Here is a 19,953-nt window from a genome sequence, read left to right as displayed (position 1 = left end):
TACTGGTTTTCATAAATGAATTAAACAGTTCATATTACATAATGGCTGCATTCATGTAAAGGCATCATATGTGCAACAGCAACGTTCTTAATATACTTGAAATTTGTGAGCTTACCCTCAGTTTCCAACTTAATTTTGCTAAGGGATTTAATTTCTTTTGCTTCTTGTTGGCTATCTTATGATTTGTATAGCCTCTCTTAAGTACCTATGAGATTGGGCTGTAACATTTCTAAAATTTATGAAAATTTCATAATACTATGAACTTAATGTGCCTTCTCAACATAATTTATGTTCTGGGCTGGTTGGCACCCTAATTTCTAAATAGAAGTTTTCAGGTTTGCAATTCTTATTTAGAAGAATAATTCTTGTTTTTACTTATATGATAGATATGTTGTAGTACAATATTTTTACTATATTTTGTAATAGATTTTTACTTTATATTTATATTATATTTTTACTATAATAGGTATTTTATATAGTGAAAACACAGTGCTAAAACTTGTCTATCATACAGGTATAGATACTAGTCTTTCAAGAAATTATTCTTCTAATTAAAGATTGTACATAAATTACGGATACATATTTGGAATTAGGGTTGAAATGGGATTGGATACTAGTATATCTATATCCATATTTATTTCGTTTAACAAATACAGATATGGCTATGGATATTAGTTAGATGCAAAAATTTATATGCATATTTATTTTAAATGGATACGGATATAAATCAGATACCAAAAATATGGATATAAATTAGATAATTAAACTTTATGACCACAGAATCAAATATATTACTTAGTGGATGATAAATCAAGTTAATAGCATATTAGTATAGCCATTTATTTTTCTTAAAAGTTCATAAGTGTTATATAAAATTAAATAGAGTTACAAATGGAATCGGATATTCGGATACGGATTGGATAGTTTCTATCCATATCCATATCCATATCCATTTTTTTTTGACGGAAATGGATACGAATACGGATATTAGTCGAATGCTCAAATTTCTATCCATATTCGAATAGATTCGGATACAAAAGTAAATTCAAATGGATATTATCCAATCCACTTCACTTTTATTTGAAATTTTAAACGTAACTATGGAGGGAGAATCAGATGATTTTTTTTCTTAATTTTGATTTGTTTCTGATTTGGGTTATTGTGATATCAAGTCGAGCTCACTTGTAATTTATTGGATTAAGCTTGGGCAGAGTACGGGGCGCACTGATCTTAGGCTAGGTGTTTAGGATTACCGGGGTGCGAAACCGGCTCTTAAACGAGACGCTTTTATGATGGGCCTCGACGTAATTAACTTTTAAATAATTCTAATCCAAATTAAAGATTTCCGCTCGACCTGGAAAAGCTAAGCTAATTAATCCTTCAATTTCAATCCTAGTTCGCCGCCAAGATGCCCTAGTCGCCTATAAATAGGCAGCCCTCACCTCGCCTCACCCTTCAATTTACGAGGTTCTTGGGACAACGAGCGGGAGCAATCACACAGATCTTGATCGAGCTTTATTTGAGGCAGACAAAATATATCAGGAAACTTCTCGATCGAGCTCATATGACGGGTGCCAAACCTGTTAATTCTCTTTCAGCTTCTGGTTCAAAACTCTTAGCTCATGATGGTGATCTTCTTTCTGATGATGAGACCGCACAATATTACCAAAAAGTAGGTGCTTTACAATATTGCACACTTACTTGTCCTGATGTTTCCTACTCTGTTAATTAGCTATGCCAGCATATGCATAGTCCTTCTTCTTCACATTGGACAGCGGTCAAATGAGTGCTTCGATATCTTAAAGGTACTATCAATCATGGCCTTTTATTTCAGAAAGGTGATATCAATTTACAAGCATTTTGTGATTCGGACTGGGCAGGCAATCTTGATGATAGAAGATCTACTTCTAGTTATGGTGTTTTTATGGGTCCTTGTTTAATTTCTTGGTCTGCTAAGAAGCAATCATCGCGCTCAAGCACTGAGGCCGAGTACAGGTCACTTGCGCTCACTACAGCTGAGGTTTTTTGGTTGCGCATGCTATTACGTGAACTGCAGATACCTCTTCCTAATCCGCTGGTCTTGTGGTGTGATAATGTATCTGCTATTTCATTGGCCTCTAACCCAGTTTTTCATGCTAGGACTAAACACATTGAAGCTGATTTTCACTTCATACATGAGAAAGTATTGAATGGCGATGTTGTCGTGAAATACTTAGACCCTTATGATCAGTTGGCAGATGTTTTTACCAAGGGCTTATCCTCTACACGTTTTCCGACTCTTCGTGACAAATTGCTCGTGGTTTCACCCCCCATCAATTTGCAAGGGGATGTTAGTGAAACAAAGGACTCGATCAATATGACCTCTTCTCCAGCTTTTGTTACGCTTGAGGATTAGCTCTACGATTTGAATTCTTGTTGAGATATTGTATTCTGTTTATATTATCTATTGCACCTGAGGATTAGCTCTAGGATTTAAATTCCTGTTGAGATATTTACGTTGTATTGTTATCTTCTGTCAGCTGTATATGTAAACCAGCAACTCTATTTAAACATTCAATGAAATAATGTTTTGGTCACTGAATACCAAAACTTCTTAAAATTACCCATTCTTTCAGAGATAATATGCCATATTGCAGCAATTTAGGGTTTCCATATATAGCTTGTGACCGTGTCATATTAGAGCATCACTTCTGCTGAAGTTGCATGCCGTATCCACGGATATCCCCGTTCAGACATGCACATAGCCTCCATTGATATATTGGACGAATTATTCCTTAGTGCATTAGTGGTCAAAAGATCTGAAATTTCTGTCTCATTAACCCACTGAAGTGGATTTTTTATTAAATATTATTTTGATTGTGACAGCATTTGTGTAAATTATCTGATACACATCGGCAGGAAGACCAAGCATTTCGCTCAATTGCTGCTGACTACTAATGGGCTTCTAACCTTGTATGTTCCATCTGACCAAGTGATGGAACCCAAGAGGTCACCTTTTGTTGAAGAGTTCACAGCGGAAAAGATAACTTGGTAGCTCAGTTTCTTGATATTCTTCGTGAACTGCAGTTTACTGGGCGTCACCTTCACGTCTATCCCAGGTGGAGACTGAATGCTCGCAACGTACGTGGTTTCCTCCTCAGCTCCCACATTGGTGACCGTCCTGTTCACTATCTTTCTCCCATTCCCCATCAAGCTCGAGATGGTGATCGACGGGTAATTCAGATTGGAGATCAAGTCCTTGCTTGAGTTCTCTGGGCACTCAAATCCATCCGGAATGGTTGTTATAAGTTTGATTTCTGATGACTGGTATCCGTAGTTGCACAGAAACTGCAAGTAATCTTCGGTTCCTACTTCATACACCAGACCCGGTTGCAGTGCACTTGTTGGGTTTACTTCCCCGGCTCCATAGTCATATGGCGTCGCTGTGGATCCCGAGTCAGTTGTGATTGAAGCCTTATCGTTGTTCGTCTGAGTTGCTATATGTCGGGCGGCATCACACCCAGATGAGTTCGAAATTAGTTTCGAACTGAACAAAAACAAGCAATGTAGTCTCGAACAGTTCGAAATGAGGAGCTTGATACCTGTGGTCATGATGGCTGATCGGATAGCGGCTGGACTCCAAGTAGGATTCGAAGCTTTGATGGTGGCCGCGATTCCAGAAACATGCGGGCAGGCCATGGAAGTCCCGGAGTCAAAATTGAATGCTGAAGGCTTCTGGCCTTGGGGAACCTCTGAGGAGTCGCTTGGTATCCATGCTGCAAGGATGTTGACTCCAGGAGCAGCGATGTCGGGCTGCAAACATAAATCTCTATTCTCTTTACCATCTTCATCACTCGAACACAATTAATTTTGACACAAATTAAGGATGCCCTACAAGGACCAAAAAAGTTAGAAAAAGATGAAGATTGAACCTGCCTTGAGAATGTTACTAGTTTGAGGAGAAGGGCCTCTTGAAGAGAAGTAGGCCACCATTGGTGCTGGCTTATATTTCGTAACTGTGATTGTTGGAAGGATTGTGGCTACTGGGTTCCTTCGGAAAAAGAAAACAAAAAAACAAAAAACAAGCACACTTAGTAAAGGTGAAGTAACAAGTTGATGCGGCCATGCAAACAAGAAGAATTTGTTATTTTTCGTTTTCTTTTACTTGGTGGAGTTGATGTAGGTGAGTATCTCTTCCGCTGCTTGCGAGGAGACTTCAGTCGCTGGAAAGGAGACGTAAGCGGTAGCAACGGCTACTTCCAAGTCATCAATCAAGATCGCACCAACTGCACCCAAGTTGTTCAATCCTTCTATCTTTAACATTTTCTGCGAATCGTTCTGGAAGTGCTTGCAAAGAACTATCTTTCCTTTGATCTTGCTTTCATCCAATGCGCCGGGCTCGCAGTGACTGAATTATTCATTTGGAGATCAATGGAGTCGAAGTATTCTATAATCTCTTTCAAGTAGATGTTTAGATTAGAAGATTTGTCTCATTTCACTAACCTTGCTGATTCGACGCTAGAGCTAGAATCAGACTTGGCTGATCCGCCATAGATCAATGGATATACTGGTGACTTCTCCAAATTAGAGAAGTTTATTGCCTGACCCTGCAATTTCCAATAACAAGAACAAGACCAGCAGAAAGAAGTTGGCTAATTTCTGTGGCTTGATGAATCCAGAGGAATTTTCACAAGAAATGAATCCAAAGAAACAAAAGATCCAAAAATAAAACAGCGAGAATATCATACGCTGACTGCCTTGTTGCTCCCACCCAACACGATATCAGACTCAAAACGCCGATCGATGGTCGTGGCAGCAACTGTTAGAATCCACGGGGCCGCGTTCACCACCGTACTGGCGTCGGGTCCATAATTCCCGGCGGAGCACACCACCGTAATCCCCTTCGCCACGGCATGGAATGCTCCGATGGCAATCGGGTCCTTATCAAAGTCTGGCCGGAAGTACGCTGAGGGCCCCAGCGACACCGAGAGCAGGTCAACGCCGTCGGCGATGGCATCATCGAACCCGGCCAGAATTGCAGACGCAGAACAGCCGTTAAATGTGCAAACCTTGTACACAGCGATCCTGGCTGCGGTGAACCCTCCCTTGGCTGTCCCTGCTGCAAGGCCGTAGTAGGAAGCCTGCATGACCGCATCCCCGCCTGCCGTGGAGGCAGTGTGCGTCCCGTGACCACGTTCATCTCGTGGGGAGGCAGATCCAGTACCCTCGTAATACCTTGCTCCAATCAGCTTCCTGTTTAAGAGAAGAAAAGGATCGATGACTCAAAAAGGAATGCTCGGGGCCTTCTCCTTGGTGATAGAACACAGGTCATAGGTTCTCGGGTGGGGCCATGAGGTGCACACAACCAATTCTATTCTAGTAACCCAGGGCATGCGTCCATTGGTTATAAACAGTATTAACTAACTTAACTACCAACTGCACTGTTTTCAGCTCACTTGTTACAGTTGGATGCATTGAAATCAGTCCCTTCCATGCAAGTCCCGTTCCATCGGCTTGGAATTGCACCCATGCCTTTATCACTGAAGCTCTCTGATTCTGGCCAAATTCCTAGAAGCGAAAAAATGATGAAAGAATTATACTTAGAACCTAGACTTTGGGGTCGGAGAAACCAATTTATGTTGGATAGGAAGGATTCTGATTTTTGAAGCTTGCCTGTGTCTAGGATTCCAATAATGGTGTCTGATGCTTGAGTTGATGAGGCTGGGTCTGAATCTGGATTCGGGTCGGTCTCCATTTGCTGTAGGAAGTCCCATGATCGAGTGGTGTGGAGTTGGTAGATGGGATCAACAAACACCGACACAACCCCTTCTTTTCTACTGATGGCAAGGGCCTCTTCCTCTGACAATCTTGCAGCGAACCCAGAGAAACCATGCCTATAGCTCCGGATCAGCGTCTTTTCTGCATGCTGTCCCCTGATCCAAAGTTTAATCCCAAAACGAGGGGGAAAGGAAGCATATGTTAAGCCTTTAGCATGGTAGCAGAGCTTGGAAACTAGATGGACACATCTCTAAAGTACTAACAAACTGTGGGAAGATTTCAGATAATATGAAGTATATCAGATGGGTCGAGAAATATATGTTGCCCAGGAAATTCTCTGTCCTAATCCCTAAAATTTCCACATCCTACCTGCAAATTGCAATAATACTAAAAGGAAAATTCTGAATGAATAGAGAGAGGCAAAAGGAGGAGCTGAAGAGGAAGCAACCTTTGCAGTACTGAAGCCAGAAGCTGAAGGTGGTTTTCCTTCAAAATGTCCACAGAGGTATCAGCTGGGACAGCTCCCATGTAGACCACATAAACATCTCTGTTCTCTTGCTGGCCCCAGAGCATCCCTACCTCCAAGAGAAGACAGACAAGGAGAAAGGAAATGCGAAGGACTACTGAAGGACCCATCATATCCTTTGTCTCAGCCAATTCCAAAATGAATGGCTCTTCCTTCCTACTCTCGAGGTCTGAGTATTTATAACAGAAGGAGGTGGTAGGCATGGCTTAGTGGGTGCTTGCTAATAAACTCCCGTACTGCGAGCCCACTGCTTGCAAGTGCGCCATCATCTAACATTTAGCAATTCCAGGGAAAATACTCCAGTCTCTCTCTCTCTCTCTCTCTCTCTCTCTCTCTCTCTCTCTCTCTCTCTCTCTCTCTCTCTCTCTCTCGCTCTCTCCCCCCCTCTCCCTCTCTCTCTCATGATATACGATATTTGAGTCACGAAAGGATGCCGATGAGATGAAATCATGCTACGCAATAGCAAAATGCTAGAGAATTGGAGCTTTACCTGTCGCTAGTATATATCGGATAGGGGAGATATGATATAGTGGGCATAGTGTAGGGGTGCAAATGGGTCGGATCGGGTCGGATCGTGAGTGACCTCGATCCGACCAAGTTTCTTATTCGGGTCTTAATTTTGGACCTAGATCTGACCTAATTGAAGATCGGATCGGGTTCGGTTCGAGTCTAGGTCCGGGTTTGGGTCGAGTTCGGACTTGTTGCTTTAATTTATGAATGAAGGCAAGGTATGGAGTTAGCGGAGAAGGGTTTTTCTGCCGCTGCTGCTGCCACAGAAAAAAAAAATTTTCCTGACTCTTAGCTACCGACGCAAGAAAGGAGTATCGGCAATTTGGTCATCGCAGTCCCTATCTTGTCCATCTCCAGTTCTCTTCTGCAGCCGCAGGAAGCCCTCTTCTCCAGCCGCGACGAGCCAGCAGGAAACCCTCCTCTCTAGCTGCAACAAAATCGCGCCCCCCTTCTTCTGCGAGCCCCCATCTTGTCAGTCTAGGGTTTCAACGTGCCAACAAGGAGCCCTCTTCTCCAACTGCGGCGAAATCGCACCCCCCCCCCCCCCCCCCCCCCCCCCCCCCCAAACACCATAAATCCCTAATCGTCCCCCCCCCCCCCCCAAACAAAATCCCTGACCCCTTCCTTCTTTTGTGAGCCCCCATCTTGTCCGTCTAGGGTTTCAATGAGCCAAGAAGCCCTCTTCTCCAACCGCGACGAGATCACCGATCTACTCTGCCATCGCTCTTCGATCCGCTTTCCATGTCAAGGTCTGTAACATTTGCATCTTGTATATGTTTCTTTCATGATCTTTGATTGGTTTTCATAGATATCAGTGAGAAGGTTGCGTTTCTCCGATGCTATGTTCGTTCTTGATGTGGAAGCTGTTAAACTTTTTGTGTATGTAGTCATCTCGATTTGGAGTTTTTGGATGGAGATGCGATCCCATGCATTTTTTCCTTCCCGTCGCAGCCATGGATGAGGTTCTTGCTATTTTCTTGATAATTTCATGGTTTGATTGGAATTTATTCAACCTTCAAAACATTAACATATTAAGCATTCCTTTCTAGAAAGAACTGTACAAGGTTTGTGCAAAGAAGATGAAGACCAAGAAGAGGACTGCGGCGTCGAAGACTTCAAAGAAGCTACTGCGGCCAAGGGATGCTTCCTGTGTTATTTCTACCGTAATTTTTAGTTTGTAATTTGTAAATATGCAAAGAAACATCAATAAAGTGGTTCTTCTTATGTTATGTCTTTTCTAATTTTATTCTTTTTTTGTTATCTATCTTGTGCTATTAAGAGAATCAAAAGGAACCAGTTGGATACAGATTTTTTTAGCCTCCCAAAAAATTAATTAAACTTTTATTTTTTTAAAAAAATAATTCTAACGATGCTTTAAAGCGTCGTTAGAATAAGTATTGCCGACGCTTTAAAGCGTGGGCAAAGTTTTTATTATTTGCCGACTCTTTCGAAAAGCGTCAGCAAAAAAAATTTCCACTCTCCAAATACCGACGCTTTTGGGACGCTTTAGAAAGCATCGACGCCAAAATTGCGGAGAGGGTCCGCATCCTATTATCATTAAGGGCAACATGACATTTCACCACATGTCATATGATGATCGATTGTTGTCCTGAGGAGCAGCAATAGCCACTGCAACTCTTTTTTTTTTGTACATCGGTTGCTCACATTAACCTCGCGTGAGCACAGCTAGCTGAATTTATAGAAAGAAGACTACACAATGGCGGAGGGACAGAAGCATGTCGAGTCTAGAGGATCCCTTTAGAATGTTGGGCAGCAAATGAGACGATTCAATCAGTAGTTCTATTTGCGTCCCAAAATACATGCATAGCCCGAAAAGCATAGCACTCCCTTAGCATCAGCCGGATGTTGCCTAGAAGTAGCTGCACTGCCTCCCCCCGCCCCCCTTTAGTATGCGTTCAATCACTGCGGCTGAGTCTCACTCAGGGATGATACACCCAGCCTCTAGCACATCTCACATAGGAGAGTCCCTCCCACACTGCCCTGAGGTCCGCCCCAAAAGCAAAAGCCTTAAAAGTACGGCGCTCTCCTGCAGTAATCAATCTGGAGGCCTGGTCCCTGATCACGAATGCTACTTCAACATTATCACCATCAGCGGACAGACTACCATCGAAATTCATCTTGAGATGGCCAGGGGTGGGAGCTCCCAAGACACAAGGACATGTTTGGAAACAATATTAGCAGAGAGGGGGTCCAAGATGTCCCTAGCCATTTCAGATGAATCAGACTCGGCTGCCTTAGTGACTTCCACAGCCTGACAGAGAGCTTTTTCCACAACTATCCTCAGGGGAGCCCTCCTATTCCCGAAGACTCTGTCATTTCTGCTTAACTAGATATGGTAAGCCAAATAGATGGCAGCAATGCCCCACCTAGCAGTGCTCGAACCATATGGCAGACCTCACATGCTGAAGAAGATCCGCAGCTAACACCACGGGCCCGACAAGAGAAACAAGGTCCTCCTTCAGACCTGTGCTGCCCATGGGCACTCTAGCAAAATATGGTTGACAGACTCCACCAAGTTTGAGCAGTCCACACACATCGGAAAAATCCTGACTCCCTTTCTAGCCAGCAAGCTCATGGTCAGCAAACAATCCCAGGCGACCTTCTAACTGAACAAAGAAACTAAGAGGTAGACCCACATCCTCCAGATCCAACCACCATCAAATCGTGTGGAAGTCTCGCCAACCATCACTGCCTTTAGGTCAACTGAGCGGACTATGGCTCTCCCTATGGCCACCCAAATTTGTCTGTCTATCGCTGCTCCCTAAGGTAGCAGGATAGCAAGAATCCTCTCAGCTAACTGCGCCCCAAACGCCTCCCTGATCAGCACCTCATCCCACTGGCCCTCTCCGGAGATGAGCAGGTCACTCACTCTAATTAGCACCTCTGCGGCTCCTTCCATTTCCATTGCCCTGCAACCCAAAAAACCCAAAGAAAAAGATGGTGAGAATAGGGAAGGCCACCCAATTTCGGATGAAAAGGGGGTGAGGGGCTTCCCGTATCTATAGCCGTCCCATTATCATTAAGGACGACATGACGTTCCGCGACCATATGGAGTGGGGAGGCGTGATCTAGGAGGCAAGTACTCTTGTACCACTCCCCCACCCTTTTTGCTTTTTTTTTTTTGCATTTTTTTTAATAAAAATGTTTTTAGCTTTGTACCAGTAGACTGCGGGCCGGCGGGCTGCAGGCCTAAACGGGTCATTCAGGTTCGGATCGGGTCGGATCAGGTCATTGGGTAAATGATCCAAAATTGATCCAAAAAAATGGGTCGGGTCGGGTCCGGATCGGGTCGAGATTTAGTAAACCCAGACCCGACCCGAAAAATAGAACAAATCCAATTTTAGCACCTAGCTCGGCCCTGCGGGTCCTCCAATTTGGGTCGGATCGGATCTAAGCGGGCCGGGTTGAGGTCGGATCGGATCTAAGCGGGCCGGGTTGAGGTCGGATCGGATCTAAGCGGGCCGGGTCACAAGTCAACCCGGCCCATTTGCAGCCTTAGCATAGAGGTGGTACACTAGTGCTACTATAATTGATGACTTGCAGGAGGGGTGAAGACTGAAGAGTGTGCCATGTTTGCAACATGAGATTTAGACATGCTGAGCCCTATATTATATTCCAAGGATCCACTATCTATTACTCAAGGCTTGGCACCCTAGAAATGCCCAGCTCTCCTCCCTTTACGGCTCAAATTGTAAGTTTATTTGGAAATTAGACCCTTAGGCTGGCTCTTTCCAATATCCCTTCCAATTGATTGTGGAAATGGTGGTGACCACTGACCAGAAAGAAATCCTTTATTGGATGGAAAATTGGAGCTGGCTTAGTCTCACTTTTGTCTGGAATGAACTGGTCGGATGATAGTTTGAACATGTTTTGTTAGCTATAAGAAAAATAGCTTGCATTGCCCAGGTATCAATGTACGTTATGTTTTAATGTGTAGGAGAAGATTAGATACTTATATGTGAATTAAAAGTTGCTATGTTCGCAGCTCCTGAGAACAGATATAGAAGGTTCATATATTGAAAAGAAACGTGCCCGACTGCCTGATCCCTCCATGTTAGGGTTTGATGTTTTTTTGGGAGAACCAGACGAGTTGTGGATAAAATTCTCCTTTCTGATTTAGGTATCAAATCAAATTTGGATTAGGTTTGGGCCACTTACAATGGATATTAAAATCACATGGGTTGACTTGGTTTTTGGGTCTCAAACCAAAGTGGGGTTAGGTTTGGGCCACTTAGAATGGATATTAAAATCACATGGGTTGGCTTGGTTTTAGCATGCATGCTTAAGTCGACCATTTCTGTCACCTGGAACCATTTTTCATAGGAAAGAAAAGCTACAAGCACTCCATGTTGAAAATGAAACCATCTTCAGGAGAGCAGGCAACAACAGAAAGAGAAACTATAAATTAAGAAGCTGCACAAGCGTTAAAAGAGTAGGGGAAAAAAAAGACTCACTACATGTTTGGATATTTCTCCTCCTTTTTATATGATCCAGAAGAATCCCCAAACTCGATGTAGATCACTTTGGCCATTACGAGTAGGGCTGGATAAAATCCAAAAGCGAGATCCACTATATCAAAAAGCCGAATCACAGGCCAAACTTTCGAAGATCATAAAATAATCATATGATGTCTGACTGAGATAATTTTTTTAAGAAAAAAATCATGCAGTTTTAAGAGAGTTGATTTTTTTTTTAATCAGAAAATCTTATTTTTGCAATTCTTCCATCTCCTAATTTTTTTTTGAAAGATTCAAATTGAACGGATTGAGGAAGATTCAAATTGAATGAATTGAGAGAACTCTTCATTCTCTTCGATAGGATCATTGTATATAAGCAGGAAATCCTTTTCAACAAGTTTGTCAAAGAGATAAACAAGTGATGAGGGGGTAGAAATAGCGCTATCCCAGCCAAACACTATCTTAGAAATCAGAATTACTTGAAAGTATAGGATTCTGATCAAAGGAGTTTATTTCAGGGACAACAATTCCACTAGAAGCTGGAGCTTCTTGTTACAGCCGGAGTTCATATCAGTCAAAGCGGTTTTAGTACAAATTGGGGCTTAACACAAGGTGGATTAAAAGCATTAGAAGATTATGGCACATCTTAATCTTTCTTCTACTTCAAAGCCCATCCTAAATAAGGATAAGGGTGGGACATAAGCCCATCCCAGCAATACCCAACTTCCAATGAATCTACCAAGTGAAATAGTTAACACGCTCACAACTGAGTTAAGGGGCCAATGCACCTCAAATGAATCTATCAACTGAACTAGTTGGCCCCTCCCAACTGAGCTATGTAACCAACACCACAACAAATTTGGGTTTTGCCGACTTACTTTTCCCGACGCTAGGGAAAAGCGTCGGCAAAGGTTGGATCACAGCCAACCTTTCCCGACGTTTTGGGTTAGTGTCGGAAAAGCCAAACAAACAACGACGCTATAAAGCGTCGTTATAAGTTTGAGAAAAAACGACGCTTAAAAGCGTCGTTAGAAACCTTAAAAACCTAACACCTCGCTCGATCGGCCCCCTCTCCTGATTTCGTATCTGCAACGACGCTCTGATGCGTCGTTATAAGTTCAAGAAACAACGACGCGTATAAGCGTCGTTAGAAAACTTAAAACCCCCCACCTCGCTCGATCGGCCCCCTCTCCTCATTTCCTATCTGCGAACCCTAGCCCCTCTCCTCATTTCCTATCTGCGAGCGCGCCGACTTCCCCGCTGCCGTCGACCTCTCCTTCTGAGGTAAGCCCTAGCTCGATCGGCCCCCTCTCCTTCTGAGCCCTAATCTCACCTCCATCCCTAGCCCCGATCGGCGATCGAAGACTCCGCTACTCCGCCGCCGCCGTCGTCTGAGGTAAGCCTCCTACTCCTCCTTCTCTTCCTTCTCCTCCTCCTCCTCCTCCTCCTCTTTGTTTTCTTATTGTCTTTAACTCTCGCCCGGCCCCGTCTCCTCATCCTCTGCCGGTCGATTAAACAATGGTTTATATTCTAGATTGTTTGCTAGATTAAGTTGGCCTGTATTTATATTCTAGATTTGCATGCATAGAACGATGTGTATATGCTCTGTAATTTTCTCTGCACAAATGTCTGCTTTCAATGCCCTATTATCCATTTAGAACAGCAGCCCTTGGCAATGCATATGTATCTTTTGCATTCTCATTTGTGATTTAGAAGTCTAACCTATTATTCTATATGTGCTTCTTAGTCAAAGAAAAGAGGCCTCTCTTTGGAGGAGAAGCGTGAGCAGATTCTTCAAATCTTTCACGAGTCTCAGGACTTCTTTCTTGTGAGTATCCCAATTTATGTAGTTTTGGGGTTGGTTGATCTGTCACTTTTTGGTTTGCTATCATGATAGTAACTGATACATTACTAGGATGGTTGTCCTCTTTCCTAAATATAATACTGCAAGGTTTTGGTCCATGATCTTAAGCATTTTGGTTGATTAGTTTGGTTAGAGACTTGTGTACAAAATGAGTTTATAACTTGCACACAATTTATTATTGTTGATGTGTATGTTGCTTAATATCTTGTTTGTTTTATAATTATTTTTAAGGGATTCATTAGAACTCAGTGAGGTTTTAGGACAAAGAAATTACTTGCCTGCATTACAAGTTTGATTTTGTTGCATAGAAGTGCATGTGCAAGTAGAGGAATTTCAAGATTAATGTTGAATTGCTTAGAAAGAAAAAGGACCACTATTTTAAGGTAAGAAAGCAAATGAAAACCTTCTGAAGGTTGAATATAAGAAAGTAATTTACAAAGAACGTGAGATGGAATCCTCATCTGTCTTAAAGAAGCAATATGTTCTTTCACTATGCAACTTAAATGGTTATGTTGTTCCATACAGATGTGTCAATTTCCACGTCAAGAAGAAAAAAACTGGATGTGGTCCATTTTCCATATGCCCTCTGTAATTGTTGGTCAAGCTAAAGTAAGAGCATGGAATAGGTTTATGGATTTAAAACATTAGAAGATTCCTAGCAAAAAAAAACATTAGATGATGGACATAGTTTCTCTCATTAAGAGCACAACTTAAATTTGGAATTTATTCCCCTTGTTATATTAAGCACCAGTTGAAAATATAGTTATCCAATGACCTTTCATGTACTTAAGAGAGTTTCTGATAACAAAACAGACATTCCGACCAGTAGGTTGTCTGGCTGCACAAAGCAGCTTACATTGAATCTGGGGAGAGACTATATGGACTAGATTCAACTTGTATGGTGCTTTGACCCATAGTTTTTATTTTTCCTCAAACATTTTTCATCTTTATGGAGCACAGAATCCCCATTGTAATACTTGGTTGCCTCTAATCAGTTCACCTTACAACTAAACAAGCTATGGCTACTGTTTGTTCCAAGGATACAATGCTACTGTTCTCGCATATGGTCAGGTCAAGTAGTGCAATATCTCATGCTCCCTGCCAGTTCATTCAATATGAACTGTAATATGTCTGTTGCATGTACCCTGATGCCTTGAAACATCTGATTTTTGTAATGTAACAGACGGGTTCAGGGAAAACATCCACCATGGGAACTGCATGTAGGGATGGGTCTCAAACTGGACTTATCCCTCAAGTTATGAATGCATTGTTCAACAAGATGGAGACCTTGAAACATCAAGCAGAATTCCAATTGCGTGTCATTCATTGAGGTATAAAAATTGCTCCTTGCTGTACCTCTCCCACTTTTGTCTTCTATGTGTTTTCTCAGTTGCTCTCTCTCTATATTATGTGTTGTATTAATCTCAAGGCCCTTGAGCATTTGAGCCAGCCCCTTCTGTCATCTGATTTTTTTCATAGGAGAAGATGTTACATCTTTCATGTTTAATGATGACGGGTTTCTTCTAGCCTTGAGGGTAGATGCTTTACTGTCAGTTCCCTGCCGTATTTATCTAATGACTCTCAATTGCAGGTATGGACTTTTATGAACTCTTGGACATACCACACTTTTATGAAATGGAGTCATATGTTTCTATATATGTGTATGTATATTTTATGCTTGCTTGAATTTTGGATGCAAGTATTGGTTGGAGGGGAACTTATGTTTTGTGCATTCTACAGAAGCTAAGATGGAAGAAGGGACACATGCAAGCTCTACAGAAGTCGAGGTGAAGCTGCTTAGCAAGGTTGATGCAGAGGCCGTTATTTTTTTTTTTACTTTCTTAATACATCCAATGTAGAATGTTACTCAATTACAACAAATTCCAAGTAATCTTTGTAAGTTATAGCAAATCTTGCACACGTATGAGCTATAATGTTCAGTCCACAGTTTTAGGTTAAAGTTTCACCAAAGCTTCTTATTCTGGATTTTGATTTCAGCCTGAAACAATTGTTTTGGTTCTTCCAATTCAGGTTGGCTTATTAAATTTTTATGTAGTTTCATTTCAGAAAAGAAGAAATGAGTTCCTCAATGAAAACATGCTTGATAGGCATTGGCATCTAAGACATTCAATTCTTTTTCTGTGCCTATCATTATCTTTTGGCCCTTCAATAATCTAGAGGCTATATTCCCACGTCTTGCAAGCTGCATACTATATTGTGTTTGTGCTTAAATCTGAAGAAAAAAAGAGTAACTGTGCGAACGTAGAAGTTGTATGTATTTGTGTAAATCATGAGAATGCTGAAACAGTTGGCTTAGAAAAAACTTTGAGAAAGAAGGCTTTGCAAACTAATGCATATATGGAAAGTATCAAAGATTTGCAGTATCACAAATATGCTGAATTCGGACCTTTTAAACTGTAGGTTCAAAGTGCAGTTATGAAGGAGTGCTAACTGGATTACAGCATGATTGCAGAAACTTTAAAAATTCCAAATGGCTGTAAAGTTTGATGTAAATATAGAAATAGATTTGGGAATGTTTAGAAAAGAGTGTGAAAGAGGACAGTAGGTCCTCCAAGGTGGTTGCTTCCTCGGCAGTTGGGTATTACTGGTGTTAAAGGTCAGAGCTTTATTGTAAAAGCAAAAAGATGTTCTTTCCTTTCAAAAAGATAAAGGGACCAACTAAATTGGATGCTAATGGTATGCTTGAATCCTCACTTCTGCAAGAAGAAAGCAACTCAAGAATGATGTCACAAGTTAAACAACGATAGAAGAAATTGAGAACTGGTCAAATCAAGTTTGCTGGAGTTAAATTTAAATAATAGTTGGATATATGTTCTGCTAGCTTCTTTCCAGATTATTTACTTTGGCTGTTTTTATTGCATCTGCTTAAATAAGCTCACTAGTTTCAAGTTGGCAGTGCTCTAGCAGACAATGATGCTGGATACTAGGCCATTGAAATAAGAAATATTTCAAAAATAGGCGACTTGTTTTCTCTGATTGAATTTCAGTTGTGGTATTGAGGGGTGCAGAATAAACGTACGAGTTCACAGGAATGTTTCTAGAATGATGATAAAAGCGATTCCAAAAATATTCAGTAGTTCTTCAGATTTTGCTGGATAAAGAAGGATTATTAGATCTGTCTTGTCAAAATCCTAATTAGGATTAATGAAAAAAAAACAGTGTTTTGGGGATGACTAAAGAGCCCATGAATAAAGAGCCCAGCGGATGCGGCATGAATAAAGAGCTCCATGAATAAAGAGGTCCCTGATGCTTGTGCCGACGCTTAAAAGCGTCGGGGAAAAGTTAATGTGCAAAAACGCTCGGGAAAAATCTGGAATTGCCGACGCAAAAAAGTATCGGTAAATCAGGAATTGCCGACGCACAGAAGCGTCGGTAAAAAATGTAGTAATTTCCGACGCTTAAAGCGTCGGCGAAAGTTGAGCAATTCCGACGCTAAAAAGCGTCGGGGAAACCTCTCATCGCCGACGCTATATAAGCGTCGGTAAAGCCATGTTTTTGCCGACGCTTTACTCAAGCGTCGGCAAAAACTTTTCCCACTCTGGTATATCCGACGCTTTGCCAACGCTTGGCTTTGCGTCGGGGGTATTTTAGCCGACGCTAATTAGCGTCGGCAAAGCTCCAAAAAAGCGTCGGGAAAGGCCTAGTTTCCTGTAGTGCAATGTGCCACAATCTTTGTGTCAACAAGAAATTATAATGATACTAATAATAATGATATTAAAGCCTTTGAATGATGAGAGCAGCAAGCACAGGATCACATGTATATATACACAGATTATCTCCACAGACATTGTAGACCATCTGATGTGCAAGTAGATATTATAAAAGATAAAAAGCAAACCTTTAAAGTTGTAGAAGGATAGAGGATGTCAAAAGGAACAAGCCCAAATCCAATAAAAGAACACTAATAAGATCTTTTGTTCTACCAAAACAAATGGCTCCATAGGAAGCAGTTCAGGCAGTGCAGTTTTCTCGAACACTTTGTTTACTGACTGTAAAATTCATGGCCAACATGGTCAACCATCTGTTGTTGCTGCACATGATCCTGAAGAAGAAGCCATCATAAGAATTGAGACACCAGATGCTCATGAAGCCCAGCCATATCAAAATAGAAAATGATAGATGGTCAACAAAAATAAACGAGATACCACATCATGCATCAAGGATGTCAAAAAGTTCAATCCAATATTATAACTGCAATTACATAATCATCTGAGAGTCACAGTAACAAAATTGGTAGCGAATAGCATAAACGGTGTTAATTTTTAACACAAGTCACAGAATAATATAGAGTACTAACAACGGAAAAGTCTTATGTTTCTTCTAGTAAAATTCAGATTACACATTTATCAAACCTGCAAAATTAAATGACCTTGATCATGAAAGACAAACCCGAGAATAATATAAAACAGTTAATAGATATGAAAAGACAAAATATTATTGAAAATGCAAGGAATTTCATAAGCAAATTGCACAGAAAAAAGACAAGTAACACAACACTGTTTCCATTAAATATTTACGAGTTCCTATGTACAAAATCCATGATGAGAAAGTTTTGATGACGATTTTAGTATGTTTTTCTATTGTATAAAAGAAAAAAAAATTATAGAGACACCCCTTCAAGTTTGGGCTAATTACACTTAGGCACCAACTATTTAAAAAAATTCAATTAGCCACCAAAATTTTATTTTTGTTGCAATGTGGCCCAGCCGTCTATAGTTCAGATCATGCTAGCCTACTAATACACAATTTCGAGATATCCAATCAAAGTTTTGATCATTTTTTTTTCCAAATACAAAAAATACTTAGTATTTATGTAAATTGGATCAAATCAAATCAAAAAATTTAATCCAAATGTTGATGGAATCATTTATTATGACGAAGAAGATGTTGATCCTTCTAAGTTCATCTGGGAACAATTTATACCCAAATTGTGCAATATTTTAGCTTACCATTATTAGATTCTACTAGAGATGCAATGTCTGTATCCATTTGGATGTAGTGATAAATTACAAAATTGTGGACGTACACCTGCTCTCATGCAAACATATGCTTATAACACAACACTAAGGAGACTAAACCCAGTAGCTGTATACAGCTCCATATTGCTTAATTTACTTTCAAAGTTATCTCTTCAGAGTGTCTTAATTGAATACAGAATTTAACATAACTTTTTATCATAAATTTATGGTCTAACTCTAGTGAATTCAGCTACTGATTAGCTAGAATATAAAAACAAAAAGAATCCCATAAGACGGTCAGAATTTGTTGCATGGAATCATATTGGAAAACAATATTAAACAATATCTATAATATAAGAACTGAAGATACAATAGACGGTGTTATGAACAAGACTATAAACGAATTGTTTTGATTGCTGGTTTTATTACACTGTCATTGACTTCATTTTTGTCTGCTTTACAACAGGTTGAGGGTTTCAAGATGAATCTGATATACTACGATCTGTATCAGGCAACTAGACTAGAGAAGAATTTGTCACAGGCATGTTGTTGTCATCGCTTGTTTCACTATCTCTTGACATTCCAAGAGACTCAGCTGAAACTCAAAATTCCATGTCACCATCTTCTTCTAGTGCAGCATATGGACAGTTCCTGAAAGCAAATGGTGAGCAGCCTGTTACTTGGAAAAGAGCTGCTGCAATGGAGGATGTGCTTAGAGAGACTGATGTGGTTAGACCTCATCCTTTGGAATATTAGTTATACTACTCAGTCATAGTGTGCTAGCGATCCCTCATTGGCCTGATTTTGTCTGCAGTTCTGGCTTTTAACTCTATAATCCACCCAATTGCATATGCTACGTTAGAACTGGCATAAGGTGTCACGCATTGAACCCAGCACCCAAGTCTGGTATGCGATCGGCCACATGAGTCATAGAGAAGTGCCCTAAAGATCATGCAAGGTCTAAAATAAACAAAAATCCAATAAATCCATACTTAATTAATTAATTCAAATAGACAAATCCAATATATCCAGATAATCAAATTGGTTCAATTACAAGAACTTTTAATATTCATCGGTATCAAATAAACTATCTAACTAATTAATGACTCTTACACTCGCACTCCACACCCAATCCATCCATGTTTATGCATCCTGCAACTCTGAACAGAGAAAGAATAAGGAGGGTGAGCTTTACAGCCCAGTAAGAATTCCTACACATTCATACCAACACAGCAATAATATGAATTTGAAAACCACAAGAAATTGATGCACATATCATGAAATCATAAACCGGCTATCAAAAGGCTCGAACAATCGGTATAAATATGCACGTCAAATTTCAACAAAAATCTAGCCACTCAAGTGTGATATGTCATGCAATATCTCAAATATCTTCATTAATGTTTTTAATTCTATTCCTTTTAAACTTGATCCGGATCAATTATTTTTTTGACTTTGGGCCAAATCTCGGTCACGTTTCCAGCCCGTGATGGGGCAAACCAATAGTATTACACTTAGAGCATGTGATGGGCAAACCAATAGTATCATACTTAGAACCTGTGATGGCCGGGCAAACCAATAGTGTCACACTTAGAGCCTATGATGGGGCAAACTAATCAATAGTGTCATACTTAGAACCTGTGACGAGCAAACCAATAGTGTCACACCTAGAGCCTGTGATAGGCAAACCAATAGTGTCACACTTAGAGCCTATGATGGGGCAAACCAATAGTGTCACACTTAGAGCCTGTGACGGGCAAACCAATAATAACGAGATAACCCAAAGTCCATGTTCATTTAATCAATTTCACATCCACACATCAATCCCTTTTTATTTCC

The 19,953-nt window shown here is 40.7% G+C and overlaps 2 protein-coding genes and 1 long non-coding RNA gene across 3 annotated transcripts in view; 1 reads left to right on the top strand and 2 right to left on the bottom strand.

Moving 5' to 3' along the window:
- Positions 1-2,826: 2,826 nt before the first annotated feature.
- LOC103721150 (CO(2)-response secreted protease-like) lies at positions 2,827-6,429 on the bottom strand. Its single transcript, XM_008811223.4, has 9 exons — positions 6,206-6,429; positions 5,653-5,912; positions 5,436-5,547; positions 4,728-5,232; positions 4,483-4,586; positions 4,145-4,387; positions 3,916-4,030; positions 3,582-3,792; positions 2,827-3,476 (listed from the first exon to the last, which is right to left on the bottom strand). The coding sequence occupies exons 1-9, from the start codon at positions 6,394-6,396 to the stop codon at positions 2,917-2,919; spliced, it is 2,301 nt and encodes a 766-aa protein (XP_008809445.3). The 5' UTR covers positions 6,397-6,429; the 3' UTR covers positions 2,827-2,916.
- Positions 6,430-7,393: 964 nt separating this feature from the next.
- LOC103721137 lies at positions 7,394-8,022 on the top strand. Its single transcript, XR_606274.4, has 3 exons — positions 7,394-7,542; positions 7,681-7,755; positions 7,843-8,022. It is a non-coding gene; the product is annotated as an uncharacterized LOC103721137 (long non-coding RNA).
- A 9,136-nt stretch (positions 8,023-17,158) lies between these two features.
- Positions 17,159-19,953, bottom strand: part of LOC103714633 (basic leucine zipper 23-like) — a 35,366-nt gene continuing 32,571 nt past the window's right edge. Inside the window, exon 3 of the mRNA XM_039126346.1 lies at positions 17,159-17,186. Within this exon, the coding sequence (XP_038982274.1) occupies positions 17,170-17,186 (17 nt within the window). The 3' untranslated portion in view covers positions 17,159-17,169. The remainder of the gene's footprint in view (positions 17,187-19,953) is intronic.

This window comes from Phoenix dactylifera, chromosome 5 (genome assembly GCF_009389715.1).
Source record: "Phoenix dactylifera cultivar Barhee BC4 chromosome 5, palm_55x_up_171113_PBpolish2nd_filt_p, whole genome shotgun sequence".
NCBI classification, from domain to species: Eukaryota; Viridiplantae; Streptophyta; class Magnoliopsida; order Arecales; family Arecaceae; genus Phoenix; species Phoenix dactylifera.
Note: the sequence above shows the minus strand (reverse complement) of the source record. Positions and strands in the feature narration are given on the sequence as shown.